Here is an 18,080-nt window from a genome sequence, read left to right as displayed (position 1 = left end):
TACAGTATGTGTAATCTTATAATTATCAGCCCTTTATTTGTTCTATGACTTTGGTACAGAGATGATCAGCACCTGCTCATTTGCTTGTTTCAGGTGGCTGTTGCTTGAAGTTGAAAAATAATTGTTTGCAATGAAGTTGGGTTACCTTAGTTAAGCAGAACTATTGTGAAATGAATGTCTGACAAGCAATTTATACTTGCAGCTGTACTATTTTTGTCAATATTCAATGGGTAAATCCATAATGCTGGTAAAGTACTTTTAAAAACATGTTCTGTTTGTTTGAAAATTATGCCTGGATTAGAGAAGTCTTTTAAGGGTCTTTAAAATCTTTAAAAAACAAAACAAAGACATCCTTACTGCCAAGCACACGTAGGGCTACATGTATGCATAATCATTTAACACAAGAGTGTAGTTTTCTTGTTGAAAACAGAGATGCCATATACAAAATTGTTAAGTGAATGTAGTAAAGAGCTACATTAAAGACTGATGAGACATGAAGCGCATGACCATTTTTAACAGAATTTTAGCCGATTTGGTTCATGAAATTCTTCTTGTGCAACACTCATCATAGGGTCATCAAGCGTATCTGATGTAAATGATTGCATGGTATTTTTATTGAATATTTTCCCCCTTGTTTCTCACAGGAAGTGCAGTTGCAGATGTATAGTGTTAGATTTCTTCTGTCTTTTCTCTCCACAAATGCGAAGTAGCCCTTCAAGTACAAATAAATACAAATCCCCTTCTATGTTTTGTTCACCCAATGCCTTTTAGGTTAAGATGTTACAGTGTTTCTATGAAGAACTACATTTAGTTGCCAACGAGATGTTTTTTTTATATGTTCAGTCCACAAGTAACATATTGATGCTGGCCAACTGGAATCTGATGCTGGAATTTGTTTCTTTGTATATCTGGTGTTTTTCAATTGTTGGGGAGGCTCCATGCATCCTGAATGCATCTGTTCTTACTCTGGTAGTAGCTTGCCCACACCTGCATTGGCAGTTCACGTGACCAGTTCAGCCTTTGTGGCGTTTCATATTGGGACCCCTAGTGTCACTATAGCTACACAATCTCGAGTGAGTGACAGAAGGGGAACATCTTGGTTACTGCCTTAACCTCGTTCCTTGATGGATTCAGGATTGTCTCGGCTGAATGAATCTGCATACCGGTATGCGGGAGTGGCATGCATATTGAACTCGCCAATTTCTCATTGGCCTTTTCTCAACCATCTGAAGGTGAATCGGGCTCTCAAGAGCGACCCCTAGTGTCACTACATCGACACAACTTCTCGTTCCCTCCATCAGGGAAATTATTTGGCAATTACAAGCATTGTATAGCTTTCATTCCTCAAAACAATGGTTGACTGATGTGTTTCCAGCGAAAGCTGTTTCTTTTTTGCCCTAATATTGACCTTAAGACATATCAGTCTATTGCAGATTGTGGCAACTCAAAAACAAACACCAAGACAATGTTAAGCTTCATTTAACGAACCAAATAGCTTTCAACAGTGTTTGATATAATGACAAGTGATCACATATGACATTAAGTGATGTGAAAGTGAATATATATACAGTATAGTAAAAAAATAACTTAAATATTAATCTGTTCCTCACCCACACCTATTATGTTGTTTCTGAAGACAAATCAAGTGTAAGTGAACTATGGCAATACTGTAGAAGCCGGAATACTCATAATCATGTGTAAAATGTAAGTAGTGTGTAAAATACTTTTGGTATTTAACTGTTGTTAACTACATCATGTTGTGATTCACTTAGTTATGCGTGTCATAACAGATGTTGGTTTATTTTACAAAAAATTTATAGTGGCTATAATAAATGTTTTTAACTGTTATTGAAAGAAACCTCCCTTTCTTGCTGAACACAGTAAAATGCAAATATATTCTTCACATATTCTTCAAACAAAGAGTATGTCTTGGGGCTTATTATTATTTTGTAACACTTTACTATAAGGTTGCATTTGTTAATGTTAGTAAATGCATTAGGTATCAAGAATTACAGTATGTTAAGATTTACTTAGATTTTTTATTCAATCATCAAATTGTAATCTTTAATCTTTAATAAAAAAAATAATAATTATTTACAATAATATATTTTAATTTATTTTTGTTTAAAATTAGTTAGGTAAAGGTAAAAAGGTACCATGTGTAACATTGTGTTGCATGTAAATTAATTAAAGAAAACATTTTTAGTCAACATATTTTATTTATTAAGTATAATGTTCATATATATATATATATACATTTAATGCATTACAAAATTAACAGTAAGAGCATTTGCGTTTTTAAAAAAGAGAAACTACTGAAAAAGTGCCACTGTACTTGTGTACATCAGTTTTGTTTTGTACATTCTGCCTGAGATTAACAAAATACAATATAAAGAACATGAAACCCCTCAGCTTTGCTCAGCGTATAGACAAAACAGTTAATGGGTAAAAGCCTGGCTCAAATATTTGAGGCTAGCATCAGTTATCTGAATTCTGTTAGTAGATGTGACATGTGAATTTATTTTAGACATATTGGGGGCCAATTCTGGCCATGTTTAGCTATCTGCACAAGGTTTAGTAATGTGAGAAACTTTTGTTTTTGCATTTTTCCACTCACTGATAACATAATAGTGTGCAAAGTTCCTTGAAATGCTGATCATTAATCATGGTTCATCCTTAGTTCATGTGTTCCTGAAACATTCTGAATGAAAATTAAAATGTCATCCACAGCAATGAGGACATGAGCAGTGCATGATGCTTGATTGTAATTTAAATCTGTCTAAAAAAACAAGTATATTTGCCCAGAATGATTGCTACAGTATATTCATTATTTCTAAATTACACAGCAAAATAATCAGGAGAGATGTCTCAAATATATGTTACAGGCTCCAGGTTTCTGAATTCTCAACATCATATACAGTATAATCTTGGTTACACCTTGATCATACAAGCAGCATAACTAGCCTATCTTCACCTCCTCATTGTGTTTTGAAGAGGCTCGATACAGTAACATAGGCTTCATCCTTACATTCACACTGTGGGGCTGTGACAGCCTGAGAGCCACCACTTTCTATTTCCTTAGAAAAATCGAATTCATCTAACAATCTAATTTTCAAGTGGAACAGCTCTCTTGGAAGCCTCTCATCTGCTTTTGTGTTATTTTCACAAACTGATGCAGGCCGAGAACTTGCAGAAACCTCTTGACTATAGCAGTGCTCATCCTCAGCAGTAAATGGCTTTTCATCTATGTAATCCACACGGTGTATGAAGACATCACCATATATCTCAGGACTGAAAGCGAAAGGAAGGCCCTGAAAAAGTACAAACATTTTCATTATAGACTCTTTATGAGTTTATTTGAGGACTTCTGTCCAAGTGGATTGAATATTCACAGAATGAGCAAAATGACTAATGTAGAGTCCATTGAATTACCTCCCTTGCTCTGTGCATTTGTGTGAGGGTTGCCTTTGGGTGTGGGATGTTTGGTGTGATGTAACCTTTAATTCTAGATGAGAAAACCATTTAAATATTAACTAAAAAATATATACCATGGTGACCCAAAATACAAGACCAAAAAGCCTTAAACATGTAAATATGTTTTCTATGGAGAAAAGTCAGGTTTGCTTTAACTACTCATTCAAATAAAAAAAAAAAAAAAAAAAAGGCTTGTTGTCAATGTTTTAAATGAAGCAAAGACAGACTCACTCTGTTCTCCAACGCAAGGCCCCCAAAGCAATAATGAACACCAGAATGACAGAGATGGTGATAATGATGTAAGTGACCTTCGGAGGTTCAAGATTTCCTGCTTCGGCTGTAATATCACAATGTTGACAGGTTGATAACTGTTGATAACTGATAACTAGTTCACATACCCAATTACTGGTGGAAACTTGCAGCTAGTCCAAAATCATGAATTTACATGAATTAAACTCTTATAAGTCCTTAACTTCTTAGGTCTTTTGGCTTAGGTTTAAAGCACTCACTTATAATCTGATGGACACAATTTTACCATCTCATGTTTTACAAAGTAATGTACATCTGAGCTCCAGTCAAGCATCCACTCACTTTTTATAGTGAAATTGGATCTCAAGCTCCACTCACTCCAGTCGCCGTCAAAAAATCCTGTTGGTTTTGCTCTAACACGGATAGAGTAAACACCATCTCCACCAAGTCTGTCCCTGCTAATAGCAAAATCCCGATTTTCAGTAGTAAAGCACTAATTAAAAAAAACCAATAACATAGCTGTTAAATGCAGTTAAAGTGAGTCTAAGTGATAATATCTTTATTTTCACGGGAGGTAATGTGTTACCTTGTTTGCAAGTTTGCCCCCCAGAATTTCCACTTCAAACATCGGGTTTTTTACAAAGTCATGTTTGTGTTTAATTGATATGACACCTTCCTCTGTGTCTTCCCTATAAGCAGCAATTTTGATGTTAGGTACTGGAATTTTAACTGTAAGGATAAAGACACAGACATACTGTTTATAGAAGAAATAACAGAAAAAAGTGGTATGCACAATAAGTCATTGCAAAAATGACTTACCAAGTTGAGTCAGGTTGATGGATTTTTTAATATCCTCCTCTCCCATGTTTACGTTGAGCTCATATTCCAACAATTTGATCAAATTCTCAAAGGTGAAGCATTGCGGTCCTAGAGTAGCATGTGTACATTTTCTTCTATCTCTCATTTCGCTAAATAGGGGAACAAAAGTTTTGTCACTTGTAATTTAATCAATGTCAATGCTTCAAAAGCACATTCAAAACAAAAACACCATGATGATAGAACTTTACAAATTCCTTACAGACCACTTAATGCTAAATATGGCTAATCAAAACAAAGTCAGCAATGACGTTGTTTCTTGGAAGTTTGTTGGTCCACAATACTGATGTATTTTATACCAAAGAGTTGCTCTTTTGACCTCCTCAATATGTTCGTTATTCAGCGTACACGTCAGATCGGTCTGACTCAGAGTCAAACTTGATGAACAGGTCACAATCTCTCCATCAGGCAAATCTATCAATGAATCAAGTGGGTAAAAACATATAAACTGAGTTTTTATAGTGGCTTTCTGAACTAAAGGTCAGCAGCCTTTTGTTAGTTTGTTTTAATGAGTAGGGTTCTTGTGAAAACTTAGAATACATATATTTTCACACATGAATCTTTCACAAAGGCATTTCTCTTGATCATTTATACATGCTATCTAATAAGAATTATAGTAATTGTGTATATTATCACACAGTTGCACTACAAGCACTTGCCACAGACTTGACCAAATCTCTGTTAACAACAAGGAAATTAAGAAAATAAAAACATTTTCTTTACAATTCTTACAGTTGTTTTAAAGAATCTGTCTGTTCTTTTATATATATTTATATATAAATATAAGAATTATATATTATATTATATATTTTTGTTTTATATATTATTATCTCTGATTACTTACAATCATCGCCACTTTCAGACAGAATGAAAGGACAAAAAACAAACAGCATCCATAATACCCCCGCCATCTCCCATCCAGTAATGTGAAGCATAAATCCCTCAGGATGCATGTTTGCATTACTCACACAGTTACTGTCAAGAGTGGTAGCTCAAATTTAAACTCTTAGTGGTACTTTCACTGAAGTGAGAGCGAGAGGAAGAGAGAGAGAGATAGAGAACGGAAGAGAGAGACAAAGAGGACGAGAGAGAGAGACAGAGAAAAAGAGACAGAGAGAGTGAGGGAGAGAGAAAGACAGAGAGAGAGAGAAATATATCTCACGTGACTGAAAGAAAAATGTGAATGCACTTGGATTTTACCTGCACAATTTTGAATGATTAGGAACCTTAAATCTGCTCGAATCGATGTATCAATTAATTACATTACTGTGTATATATATATATATATATATATATATATATATATATATATATATATATATATATATATATATATATATTTTTTTTTTTTACGTTACAGGTGCGCTGAGAGCACTTAAGTAACGGAGAGACTGAAATTTTGTCAACTTAAAAAAGAATGTGTATCAGATATCTATACCATATGTAACAGCTGTAGCAGATTGGTAAACCTTTTTTTACCTTTCATTGGTAAACCTTTTTAGCATTCAAAGTGAATTTATAATAGTACATGAGTAAAAGCAGTTATTTACTGTATGACTCTGCAGGACTGGTACTTTTATCTGCCAAAGACATGGCACAGAGAGAGCTGATAATTCACTTTTTGACCAGCAAAGTAACCACATACATGGCTGCGGTGTGGCAACATTGGTAATCCCAAAATAAATCTTGAATGGTTCAATCTGGCAGCAAAAAACAAAAACAGCTGTTTGTAAATCTAATCTATTAACCATGCTTTGGAGATGTTAATTAGAATGTGATGCTTGGATGGAAAGATCTAAAACAATCTCTGAGATGTACATACAGCTTTCTGGGTACTCTTAACCTCCTGAAACACGATCGTGACTGCTGTGTGCATTTTCCATATTACATTTGATTTGTAACTAGTAGCACCTAATAAACAAGCAAAAAACATTATTGTAGAACAAATAATTTTCCTAAAAATTGATGTCCACTTAGTGGGACTAAGTTGTGGGTTTTTTTTTTTTTTTTTTTTTACAAATTGTTTATTCATGTTTGTTATTCATGTTTTTGAGATGTTACAAACATTACCACTGATTTTCTGTAAAGATGAATAAATAATTATTCTTCAAAGTAATGGCCAGCATTATCCAATCACTGTTAAAATAGAATTTAGCATTATAAATTCTGAATTTAAGTTTTAATTACTATTTTCCTATGTCTGCATACATGTTAACTGGTCCATTCATCATCTACAGCCTTAAACTGAACTTTAGGACTGAATGCAGCCCCGAACAGATGATAAGAGCAAGTCATTTGTAACTCTGATAAGTGCAGTCTCTGTACTGGGCTGGGGTCTAAATCCTGAATTAAATTCTTCATATGTACAATTTCTCTGTATAAATGAACATAGTTGGGAGGACGCTACATTTTCTAGTATTATGGACAAATGGGAGATTTGAGATTGGTCTATAATTAGCCAACTCTCCAGGATCAAGCTGTGGCTTCTTAATAAGCATTTTGATAACTGCCAGCTTAAAGGTTCTTAGGACATGCACTAAGAATAGTGAATAATTATTAATAATATTAAGAAGAGGTTCTGAGATTACTGCAAACACCTCTTTTAAGAGTTTAGTTTATATTGTAACTAATAAACATGCTGTTGATTTTGATGTTTCGATAAGTTTTGTTTGCTCTTCATGACTCATGACGGAATACAGAATTTAGCCTATAATGATTATGTCTTGTGGCTATACTTTTATATACTGAGAAATATATTATGTAGTATATATTATACTGTATATAGTGTGTGGTAATCAATATCATGCCACAAATGCTGTCGATTGAGATTAACTTGTATTGAAATATTCTTTTAATAATGCTGACATCAATGCAAAATCTACCTCAAATGCTTTTCATCTCTTTCATAGACAGTTAAACAACTGATATTAAATGAAAGAAAGCTGGAGAAAGACAACTGTCCCTGTGAGTTGCTGTCTGATTCCATAAGCTCTACTGGCAGAGCTTGGGTTCGATTCACAGAGTCCAAACGAAGTGATAAATTGAACGCACTGTTAGCCACTTTACATAAAAAGGTCTGCCAAATGCATAAATGTCTATAGGTGATGATGAGATTTTGAGTGTTAAAGCTGATGCAACATCAGTGGGAGGACGTGGTGTTCAGGATTGCTTGTATATAAGTGCTCTAGAATGCGCGTGTGGGCGGTTACTGTGGTTGGCTACTGTGGTTAACACGCCATAGATCCACTATGATCATGCGATAACGAGAAAATGCGAAAGGGAAAGTTCTCTCCTTGAATTTAATGTCTGTCATCAGCATTTTTCACTGAAACGGTGAGAAATCTTTTCCCTCAGTTTGTGACAAAAACAATTACCCAAGAAGTTTGTTAGTCCCAGCGTAGTGCGAGAGATTCGATGAACAGCGCATTAAGTTACTGGGTGAGAACGGAACCTCCAACACTCCTCCCACCCCTCTGAAACCACACGCTATCTCTGTAGGCCACAAACGCTCAAAAACATCTCACAACAGCTTCCTCCCTCAACTTTGGTCGATCGGGAAACATGAGTTCTTATAAGCCTCTTGTAATGCGAGCAGGTGTGTGGAGCGAGGAGGCGAATGGGTTTCTGTGGGAGAGCAGAGCATTATGGTACCCTCAATCTCAAACCTTATTTACTGTTACTTCACAACTTAAAGGGATAGTTCACCCAAAAATGGAAACTGTCATAATTCACTCACATCATGTTGTGAAAAGTCCAAATGCGGGACTTTATTTCTTCCATGGAACACATAAGAAATTTTGAAGAATGTGCTTGTTTTTCCCATGCAAATACAATGAATGGTGACTGGCGTTTTCAAGCTTCAAAAAGACGCAAAATTACTATAAAGTATCATAAAAGTGGTACATATGACTCGTGTACTATATTCCAAGTTTTCTGAAGTCATATGTTTGCTTTGGATGAGGAACTGACTGAAATTAAACTGTTATTCATGATAAAACATAATGGCATCTGGCATAAAACCTGTGCCAAGTCAAATATAGGGATCACAGATGTTCCATTGTGGCAAACCCTAATGGGAGCAGCCAAAAGAAGAAGATTCATGATTAAACATCTCCTTCAGAGAGTTGTTGGCTTGAGAATAATTGAGTCAGAGAACTCAAGAACCGGATCAGATCGATATTTGAATGTATCATTAAGACTGGTTTTGTGAACTGGATCAAATGATTCACTGACCAGACTCAAGAGACTGACTGGTTAATGACTTGGTCATCACTGCTTCTCTTCTCATGCCAAGTTGAGCATGGCGGATCATGACCAGAATATCCTTCAAAATTTCTCTTTTCATGGTGGTGAGAAAATTATGACAGAGGGTGAACTAACCCTTTAAAATTGGCAGATTGTCCTATATAAAACATGACAGCAATAAACATACAATGCTCTTATTTAAAATCATTGTATGTTTTAATTTTTGGAAATTCTGCATTAGACTGTTGCATGATGACTTGTGTCTGTGTGGATGTAGTTTTTTTAACAGCTGAATTCATTATGATTCTCAAGCAAAGTGAAAGTTTACATGAAACACAAAATTTGGAGTCATGGAAACTGAGTATCACATCGTTGTTTGTGGATGGACTTCTCCTGATGCATTGACCTTAACATAACTGCCCAAAAAAGTAAAAAGTAGTTGTTGTTTCAATAAAGTTTATTTGAAATGGTAGAGTTCACCCAAAAATGAACATCCTATGATTATTGATGGTCTTCCATGGAACACAAAAGGAGAAGTCAGACATAATGTTTGCCAGAGTCACTATTCCCTGTAATTGGATCTTCTTTTACACATACAAAAAATCTCCTTTGTGTTCTACGGAATAAGTCATATGGGTTTGGAACAACATCAGGGTGAGCAAATGAGGACAGAATGTTTGGGTGTACAGTCCTTAGCCATGCTTGAAGGAGCATTTAGTTTGCGTTGCAAAAAGCGTAATGACTTTGTGTGAAAACATTACCACAAACAGAGTTCTAGCAGACAAGCCAGATGAATGTGGTGTGTGTCTTGCTATCCTTTGACAGTTACCACATGGCTTGTGTCTGGGAAAAAGTGCACAGCCACATTCACAAGACCCTGTTGAGGAAGTCACAAGCAGCAAGAGAGACTGGGAGATATGCCGCATTTAACTGAATGCATCCAATATATATATATATAAAAAATAGAGTTAAAAAGATCTGAGATTTGATCGGAATCGCATTCAAAGGCAGACAACAGGGACAAATGTTGACCGCCTTTTGAATGCGATTCATTATCTTGGCACTTGTCCCGACATTTACAGTAATCTAAAGAATATAGCAAAAAAACTTGAAGACTTTTGAACACCATTCAACTTTGAAGGCACCGCTGTTTACACACTTCCGGTTTCAATCCCAAGATGACCAGGAAATATGTCAGATATGCACTTCTGGGGGACAAATTACAAATTTGTTAAATAGTAGGCCTTTTATTTTGCATATTAATACATTATTTGACATAATACATTTATTTTACAAACAGTTCTGGTCCTGGATTCTGAATGGCTAATTCAGGGCTCAGCAAAAGATGGATTCTGTCACTTTTCAGTAAAATATATTTGATCCGGGATCTTAGGCTGAAAAAGTGGCATAGCCAAGGGTGGGCCTGGGTCTCACCCTAGCCCACCCAAAATATTAGAGATAATTCTTTAACTTCAAACATATATTTTTTAAAACAGTTTAAACATTTTTAAATCACACCAAACATGTTTTCTACCTCAACTGTATGAGTGTTAAGTGAAATTAGCAGTAATTATGAAAAATATATTTGTTGGCTCGTGATACAACCGCTTCCGTAATTATACACTACACAGATTTGGGTAGTTACAAATATAGTCAGTAGAGGGCAGTAAAAAATTAAGACAACATTTTCAAGACACAAAAACATTTAAACATTTACATATTAATCAACTTTGAAAATCCACAGGCTTTACTTTATTGGCATTCAAATAACTATTTTAATCCAGAAAGTGATATCCAGAGAGCAATAGTGCGATACATGTGAATTTGACAGCTTTGTATAAATTTTGACAGGCATTGCACAATGGAAACCAGAGACCATTGTTTCATTCAACTGGAAACACAAAAATCTATATAAATGTAAAGATGGATTATGGCTTTGAAACAATACCAAAGTACAGATTTTGACATGAACTGCTCTTGCAGAACAGCTCATTCTGTTGGCAAAACTAGTCTTTTCAACATAGAAAAAGGGAGTAAAATCGATTGTTAAAGATGTTTATAAAATGGTCATAATAATTTTTTCTTCTCATTTAAAAAAAAAAAAAAAAAGTAAACAGTGCTTGTGATTATTGCTATTTGATTACACATAATAATTTATAGAGCTGTGCAAAAGTACAAGTCAAATAGGAGTTTAGTACGTCTTCTTTCCTGTACACCAAATAAATCATCAAACATACATTTCTTCATCTTACACATGACTTTCCCTCCAGAACAGTCAATATTCCCCAAAAAACAGCAATCATTTGATTTCTGTTAAGATTATTAAATATCCCAGTTCAAACTCCTCTCATAAACAGACATCCTCTCTCTGCTCCACATATTTCAACTTGTCATTGTCCATCAGAAGACCAGACCGGGCCTGCTTTGAAGGCTTTAACCAATTCAGGTCCCCCATGTGTCTGCATTTGTGTCTCCAAAAGAAAAGAACATTATTCCTCATCAGAGGAAAAAAAAGCGTTAAAAGAGTCCGAGCCCATTTTGGAGAGACTGATCCACTGCAATGCAGAGATTTCTCCTGGTTATTTTTGCTAGAGCTTGTGAGAATGAATCTTGGCAACTGGTAATAACTTTAAAAGTAAATCTAGGAAAGAAAAATCACTGTGAACAGGTCAATGGTGCAGCTGAGATGAGAGCGCGCATCAATACAAGCAAAAGGAATAAAATACACAAATCAGTGCATACTAATACAGATAAATATATGTGCTGGCACATAAATCATGCATTAGCGTTTTATCAGAAGCCCAAACCCCTCATATAATCAATTAAAGTGATTTGAAAATGCAAACAGGTCTGCATTCTAAAAATACTTTTATTAAGCTCAAACAGGAGATACAATTTTTTTTTTATCTCCAGTTTGATCATAATAAAATATTTTTAGAGTGCAGACCTTTTTGCATTTTCATATTGATACATAGGTCTTAGCACCTAATTAGATGGGAGAGCACGGTGAGTGCTTTGAATGATTAAAGTTATTTAATCATAAGAATTAGTGAAAGACATATCCGTCCAAATAGTGTTCCAACTTCTTTTCTACAGAAAGAATGGCCTGTAGCCTTGCGTTTATTAAATTGACCCCAGAGGAAACCAGAGTCGAGTGTCATACAAGGAAATTCAAAAAGCAGACAGCTTATATACACCAAGTGCCAACCTGACTCAATCCCCCACTGAACACACTGAAACTACAGTGTCTCGACACCATAGTTAGTTGTTGAGTGAGACTGTGCATCTTAATTAAATGCTAATACTGTAAATCCCAGCCACACGTATGGTGATGTTAGTACGTGGTTTAGCAGATCTGCGGTGGGCCTGAGCTTCTCTCTGCAGGCTGCAGGTCTGACTCGGCAGACTTTAGAATGAAACTGAGAGATTGAGATTTCAGACCCGTGTGAGGAAGTCCAGGCTGAGGGAGGCGGGGATGTGTATGGTCTCCAGACTGAGTGCTGAGGGCGTGTAGGGGAAGAGAACAGGGAAGGTGTGCTTGGTGTCCACCAGGAGTTGGTTGATTTCTATCCGATCTTGGAGACGATTCTGTGGAAGAGAATGATTGTTTTTATTACACAAGTAGTTTAGAGAAGCCATCTAAAATGTTGTCTATGGCAAACAAATACGTTTTGGATCTGATCTTTAGAACTGACTGCCTATACTGTAATTTAGCAAGTGATGAAATCTGTTTGTTCAGAATGTGCAGTAAGCATCAGAACAATGAAAAGAGACTTATACAGAGACTAACTGTCCTAGTGTTCTCTTCGTTGCGCTGCATCTTGCAAGCACACATACTATCTGAACGGCAGCTGCACAAGCTGTCCATAGTACAGTATCTGTTTGAAGAAGTTTACCTGTATGTCTCTGATGAAGGAAACAGTGACTCTCTCCTCAAACTCATTTAGTGGTGTGTACAGGTTCAGAATTTTCACAATCTAAGACAAAATAAGGGGATGATCAACAAAGCAGATAAACAAAAATCAATAAATGAACAAACACATGAAAGAGTTGAATGCAAATGGACAGTCTAAGGTGTTACCTGCTGCAAACTGAGGGCGGTACAGAGTGAGCAAATGGCTTCGGCATCCTGGGAGGTCTTCTTTTTCACCTGCAATAGCTGGGCAGCCTGGATCAGAGGCTCCATGGTGGATATAGCTCCACTCTGGTGCAGATTCTTTCCCCTCAGCCATTCCTCCAGCTGACTGATGTTGTACCTGAGATAACAACAGAGTGTTTGGAACAACATGACAGTGATTGAAGGATGACTGAATGCAAACTTTTAAGAGTAAAGTACACAGTTTGGGTTTAGTGTTGAGATGTGTTCTCAGTACCTGAGCTGCATGCCAGTACTCCAGGAGCAAACATCTTTGCGCAGCAGCAGGTTGTTGAGGGTCACTGCATTGATGGAGTAGAAGAGCTGCCGAACCACCTGCTCACCGATCTCAGGGTCCAGGCCGTGATCCGCCATGGTGGTGTAGAACTGTCCCAGCTGCCTAATCAGGGCCTCCAGTGTGTAGCCCGGCGGTCCCCCATCCTCACAGTCAAAGCTAGACGTTCGGTTCCTGTAGCCCATAGGTTTCACACCGGCCAGACTGGGGATGCTCTCACTCTCAAGCATTGAAGATACTAGCAAAATAAAACAAGAACAACATTCATGATGAAATATATCATATTGCCAGACAAGCTTTTTTTCTTCTTCTGTGGAACACAAAAGGAGACATTTTTAAGAATTTTCACACAGGTACAGATGGAAGATTCTTAAACATGAAGTGTCTTGTAGTGCTCACCAATCATGGGTTGCATGATACCCTCTGCCACTCTAACAAGCTGCTGATAGATCTGGATGGAAAGGTCACTCAGAACCTGTCGATACTCTGCCAGGTCAAAGTTTTTCAGGCAGTGTTCATTTTGCTTGGCAGAGTTCTGGGTCATAAACGTCTATGACGAGAAGCAAGAGTGAAATCAGACAGATCTAGACAAAGGCCATCCAAAATCATTTTTAGAGGGGGGCTCAGTGGTAAAGCCGCTGGCAACCACCCCTGAAGTTCGCTAGTTTGAATCCCAGAGCATGCTGAGTGACTCCAGCCAGGTCTCCGAATTGGCCCGGTTGCTAGGTAGGGTAGAGTCACATGGGGTAACCTCATGGTCACACATAATGTGGTACGTTCTCGGTGGGACACGTGGGGAGTTGAATGTGGATGCCGCGGTGGATGGCGTGAGGCCTCCACACGCACTATGTCTCCGTGGCAACGCACTCAACAAGTCACGCAGGGTTGACTGTCTCAGATGCGGATGCTCAGATGCGCCTGCTCAGATGCGCCACCCGGATTGAGGCGAGTCACTACGCCACCACAAGTATTTAAAGTACATTGGGAATTGGCCATTCCAAATTGGGTGAAAAGGAGAAATCACCCCAAAAAATACAAATACAAAATCGTTTTTAGCATTATCTGCATTGATTTGATGGGGAAAACTACAGAATTCTATGGAATGGGTTTAAATATGGTAATATGTTAAATAAATATTATGAGTTCAATACAAGTTAAGCTCAATCAACAACATGTGTGGCATAATATTGATTGCCACAAACAATTTATTTTTACTTGCCCCTCCTTTTCTTGAAAAAAAAAAAGAAAAGCAAAAATCTGGGTTTTTGCAAAATCTGTCAATTGGCACTTACAATGGATGGCCAATATGGCCAATTTTTTTATGTCAAAATACTAACTTTTTCAAAAGTATAGCAACAAGACGTAAAGGATATGTGTATAAACATGATTATAGTGTTATAAAATCACTTACAACATTTTTCTGTGTAAAGTTATAGCCAACTATGTTGCCATGATGATGTAATGCCAACAAACACTAAAACCCTTAAATTACTGTAAAAATTAAGATTTAAACAACTTTCCAGCTAAAATAATACATGAGTTTCAACAGAACAATTAATGCAAGTGCTTTTATAAAATAAGCTTCAAATTTCTGCCTTTAAACCCTGCAAAATTTGTCCCTATTCACTTTCATTTTAGTTGCCTCACTGTAACATCGATTTTTGAAAGGAGGGACGAGTGGAAATTACTTTTGTGATAATCAAAATTATGCCACAAATCCTGTCGATTGAGCTAACTTGTATTGAACCCAGAATAGTTCTTTAAAAGGAGCTAAGAATACTATTTTCCTATTAGTAGCTGAAAGCACGATCATATCAGACTAATTAGCCCATTTAATGAATGAACATGCAAGGGGAACATTTGGGAACAATGGGCATTCCAATGATGTGTGTATCCTGATTATAACTGAGCCAAATGACTCTTATTCTTCAGTGTCAAAGAGCAATGTTAAAGAGCATTTTCACATGTCTGTGAAAAACATTGTAATGTTTCACCTCGTCCCCGCTGTACTGCTTCAGACAGTGAAGTAGTCGACTGGTGTTGGCCAGCCAGAAGGAGGTCATCTCAAAGTCATCGTTATTTTTCTGAAAAAGTGATAAAACGGATGGACAACCTATCATTATGTGCCTATTTGTGCATTGCATAACTTCAAATACTGGGAGTTTTTTGGCTGTGCTGGCCAGGTTGCGTGACAGTGTACAGGACATTCGTACCTTCAGGACCTTTTTGATGGCATTGATGGTTGAGGTGAGGAGTGAGTGAACTTTCTGGTCATCGTTGATGTAGTCAGCATGGCGGATGCACATAAATAGGATGTAGGCGGGGAGGCAGGGAACAGTAGCTGACACAACATTGGGCTTCATGTCTAAAAACAAGACACACATAGTAATTACACATGCAGCACAACTACAGGACTTATAGATAAAATAATGTGCAAAAATAATCCCTAAAAATGAATGGGTAAATCCCAATGTACTGTATATAGACTCACTGCCTGCATACAAATACACATACCTGTAACTAAATTCTTGACCAGCAAGGCCTCATCTTCTTTGTAGTACTCCAGCATGCCTTCAAAGTCCTTCTCCTTCCTCTGTACAGTGACCTGGCGGGTAAGTTCTGGCCGGCTCTTACTTGCCTGAGAAACTGATAAAGAATAAAAGTACATCAACACACAGCAGTACTAAACAAATCTGCCACACAGAGATGAAAGTAAATGTCTAACCTTCCAGCTCTTGCACTTTCTTCATGTAGATTCTCAACTGCTTCTTCAACTTCTTCTCATTCTTCTCCAACTTCTCCACAAGTTCCTTGAGATCCTGGAGAACACAGTGAAAATCACATCATGAGTGGGAATATTAATATCATGTCAGATACAAATGCTACTTCTCTCCTTGTTTCAAAGCAATAGTTAATTGCAGTTTAGGTGAAACTACTTTGAAACTGTTAAAAAGCTACTCATAATTTAACTAGTCAAGTTAGTTGGATACACTAGAAGATGGTAAGAAACTAACTACATTGAGTTATTTAAGGTAGAGGTAGGTTAATATATTTGTTTTACCAATCAACTGATGCTGATAATTGGTTTTTGTAACGTCACCGGCAAAAACCTATACTGATAGTTGTGCAAGTTATTTTTTTAAAGGGATGGTTCACCCAAAAATGTTTATTCTCTCATCATTTACTCACCCTCATGACATCCCAGATGTGTATGATTTTCTTTCTTCTGCTGAACACAAAGGATTTTTAGACGAATATCTCAACTCTGCTGGTCCTCACAATGCAAGTCAATGGTGACCAGAACTCAGAAGGTCCAAAAATGATATAAAGAACTCCTAAAAGTAATCCATAAGACTCCATTGGAGCAAACAGACATACACATTGGATCAATGTTCTCTGAAGCAATAATTTACAGTTAAAAAAGGACTTAAATGTTGATCTGTTTCTCACCCACAACTATTATATTGCTTCAGAAGATATTAATTTACCCACTGGAGTTTTATGGATTACATTTATACTGCCTTTTGGACCTTTAAAGTTCTGGTCACCATTCATTTGCATTGTGTGGACAAACAGAGCTGAAATATTTGTGTAAAAATTTTAATTAGTGTTCTGCAGAAGAAAGAAAGTCATACACACCTGAGAAGGCATGAGGGTGAGTAAATGATGGGACTAACCTCGTAGTCACTGTGGGACTAGTACATTTTCATTTTTGTGAGAAATATCCCTTTAAATTTCCTCCATGTTTCTCTGTGGCAGGCTCTTGAGGATTGTATTTATAATGACTTACAGTATAACAGCAGCCCCTAGAGGTGAAATAAAAACAATCACTGACACCTCATGGGGATGTACTGATGAAATCTTTCATCATTGACAATACTCATCCATATTTGTTACCTCACTTTCATATCTAGTGAATAATATTAATTAAAAAAAAAACCGAATCTAGTAAAAAATGTGTATGCAAAATAATTCATCTGGTGAGTATATAGGCTATAAAAAGCTCAATTTGGTAAATATTTAAAGCTGAAGTATGCAACTTTTTCAGTGTTAAAATACTATCTATCCAAGCATAATATGCAGAGACAATTCTCTGGCACTTAGTGTGGCGAGTGTCTCTGTGGCACCATAAAATTCCTGTGTTTTTAGAGCGACCTGCTTAGAACTGCCCCAACAACGTTACTCAACCAATGGCGGGCATTGGGGGGGATATCTGACTGTTTGAACAACAGCAGATGAGAGGCATACTCAGAACACTGTTTTGAAAACAAAGTTTATTTTTGCAATTCCATTTGGTAGCGCTAGTGTCACAGAAATTACTTCAGCTTTAAATGTAATGCATTGTAAAGGAGACAAGTCTCTGTTTCAAAATAAGAGTCCCTGGTGAGTTTCTGGCCTGTTTATAATGAATAATTATGCACCAAATCTGAACTTTTTCTTGTTATTATTGAGATTTTAACTGCACAATAAGCTGAAACTGGGATTTAATTAATTTCAGACACTAGCAGTCTCTGTTTCTGTGCCTGTCATAGTAAAGAAAGACTTTTGGACGATTAATTGCTTATCTGCCTTTTTTTTCCTCTCATCACCTTAATTATTGTTATCAGCAAAATCCACTATAAGCCGAACCTCTACTTTAAGAGGACAATTTTTTTGTTTTGTTTTATATTTAACAATCATATGATAAAATCATCTTTTTAAAATCAAAACAGTATTTATCTCAATCAGGAAGACAGAATTAACCTTGAACATGTAAATTTACACTAAATACAAACATTTAACGAACTGACCGAGTGAACCAATTCA

General features: G+C 36.6%; 2 protein-coding genes across 2 annotated transcripts in view; both read right to left on the bottom strand.

Annotated features, from left to right (window-relative positions):
• Positions 1–2,227: 2,227 nt before the first annotated feature.
• LOC127625405 (interleukin-7 receptor subunit alpha-like) lies at positions 2,228–5,626 on the bottom strand. Its single transcript, XM_052100687.1, has 8 exons — positions 5,444–5,626; positions 4,899–5,013; positions 4,543–4,691; positions 4,310–4,452; positions 4,066–4,216; positions 3,706–3,811; positions 3,433–3,505; positions 2,228–3,311 (listed from the first exon to the last, which is right to left on the bottom strand). Exons 1-8 carry the CDS (start codon positions 5,550–5,552, stop codon positions 2,979–2,981), a joined length of 1,179 nt encoding a protein of 392 aa, XP_051956647.1. The 5' UTR covers positions 5,553–5,626; the 3' UTR covers positions 2,228–2,978.
• A 4,457-nt stretch (positions 5,627–10,083) lies between these two features.
• LOC127625133 (unconventional myosin-Vb-like) overlaps positions 10,084–18,080 on the bottom strand; it is a 91,715-nt gene continuing 83,718 nt past the window's right edge. Inside the window, exons 31-39 of the mRNA XM_052100220.1 lie at positions 16,000–16,093; positions 15,789–15,920; positions 15,488–15,639; positions 15,269–15,358; positions 13,674–13,824; positions 13,218–13,512; positions 12,926–13,100; positions 12,741–12,821; positions 10,084–12,432 (exon numbers count right to left, since the gene is read on the bottom strand). Coding sequence (XP_051956180.1) covers positions 12,280–12,432; positions 12,741–12,821; positions 12,926–13,100; positions 13,218–13,512; positions 13,674–13,824; positions 15,269–15,358; positions 15,488–15,639; positions 15,789–15,920; positions 16,000–16,093 — 1,323 coding nt within the window. The 3' untranslated portion in view covers positions 10,084–12,279. The remainder of the gene's footprint in view (positions 12,433–12,740; positions 12,822–12,925; positions 13,101–13,217; positions 13,513–13,673; positions 13,825–15,268; positions 15,359–15,487; positions 15,640–15,788; positions 15,921–15,999; positions 16,094–18,080) is intronic.

The sequence above is a fragment of the Xyrauchen texanus genome, chromosome 31, assembly GCF_025860055.1.
Source record: "Xyrauchen texanus isolate HMW12.3.18 chromosome 31, RBS_HiC_50CHRs, whole genome shotgun sequence".
NCBI lineage: Eukaryota > Metazoa > Chordata > Actinopteri > Cypriniformes > Catostomidae > Xyrauchen > Xyrauchen texanus.
This window is presented reverse-complemented; position numbering and strand designations above follow the sequence as displayed.

Excerpts from the sequence above, each read along its gene's own strand:
- LOC127625405 (XM_052100687.1), bottom strand. The coding sequence starts at position 5,552 with ATGCATCCTGAGGGATTTATGCTTCACATTACTGGATGGGAGATGGCG. Across the intron at positions 3,812-4,065 it reads ATCCAATTTCACTATAAAAA|CCGAAGCAGGAAATCTTGAA; the intron begins GTGAGTGGATGC and ends GTGATATTACAG. Across the intron at positions 3,312-3,432 it reads AAATGCACAGAGCAAGGGAG|GGCCTTCCTTTCGCTTTCAG; the intron begins GTAATTCAATGG and ends GTACTTTTTCAG.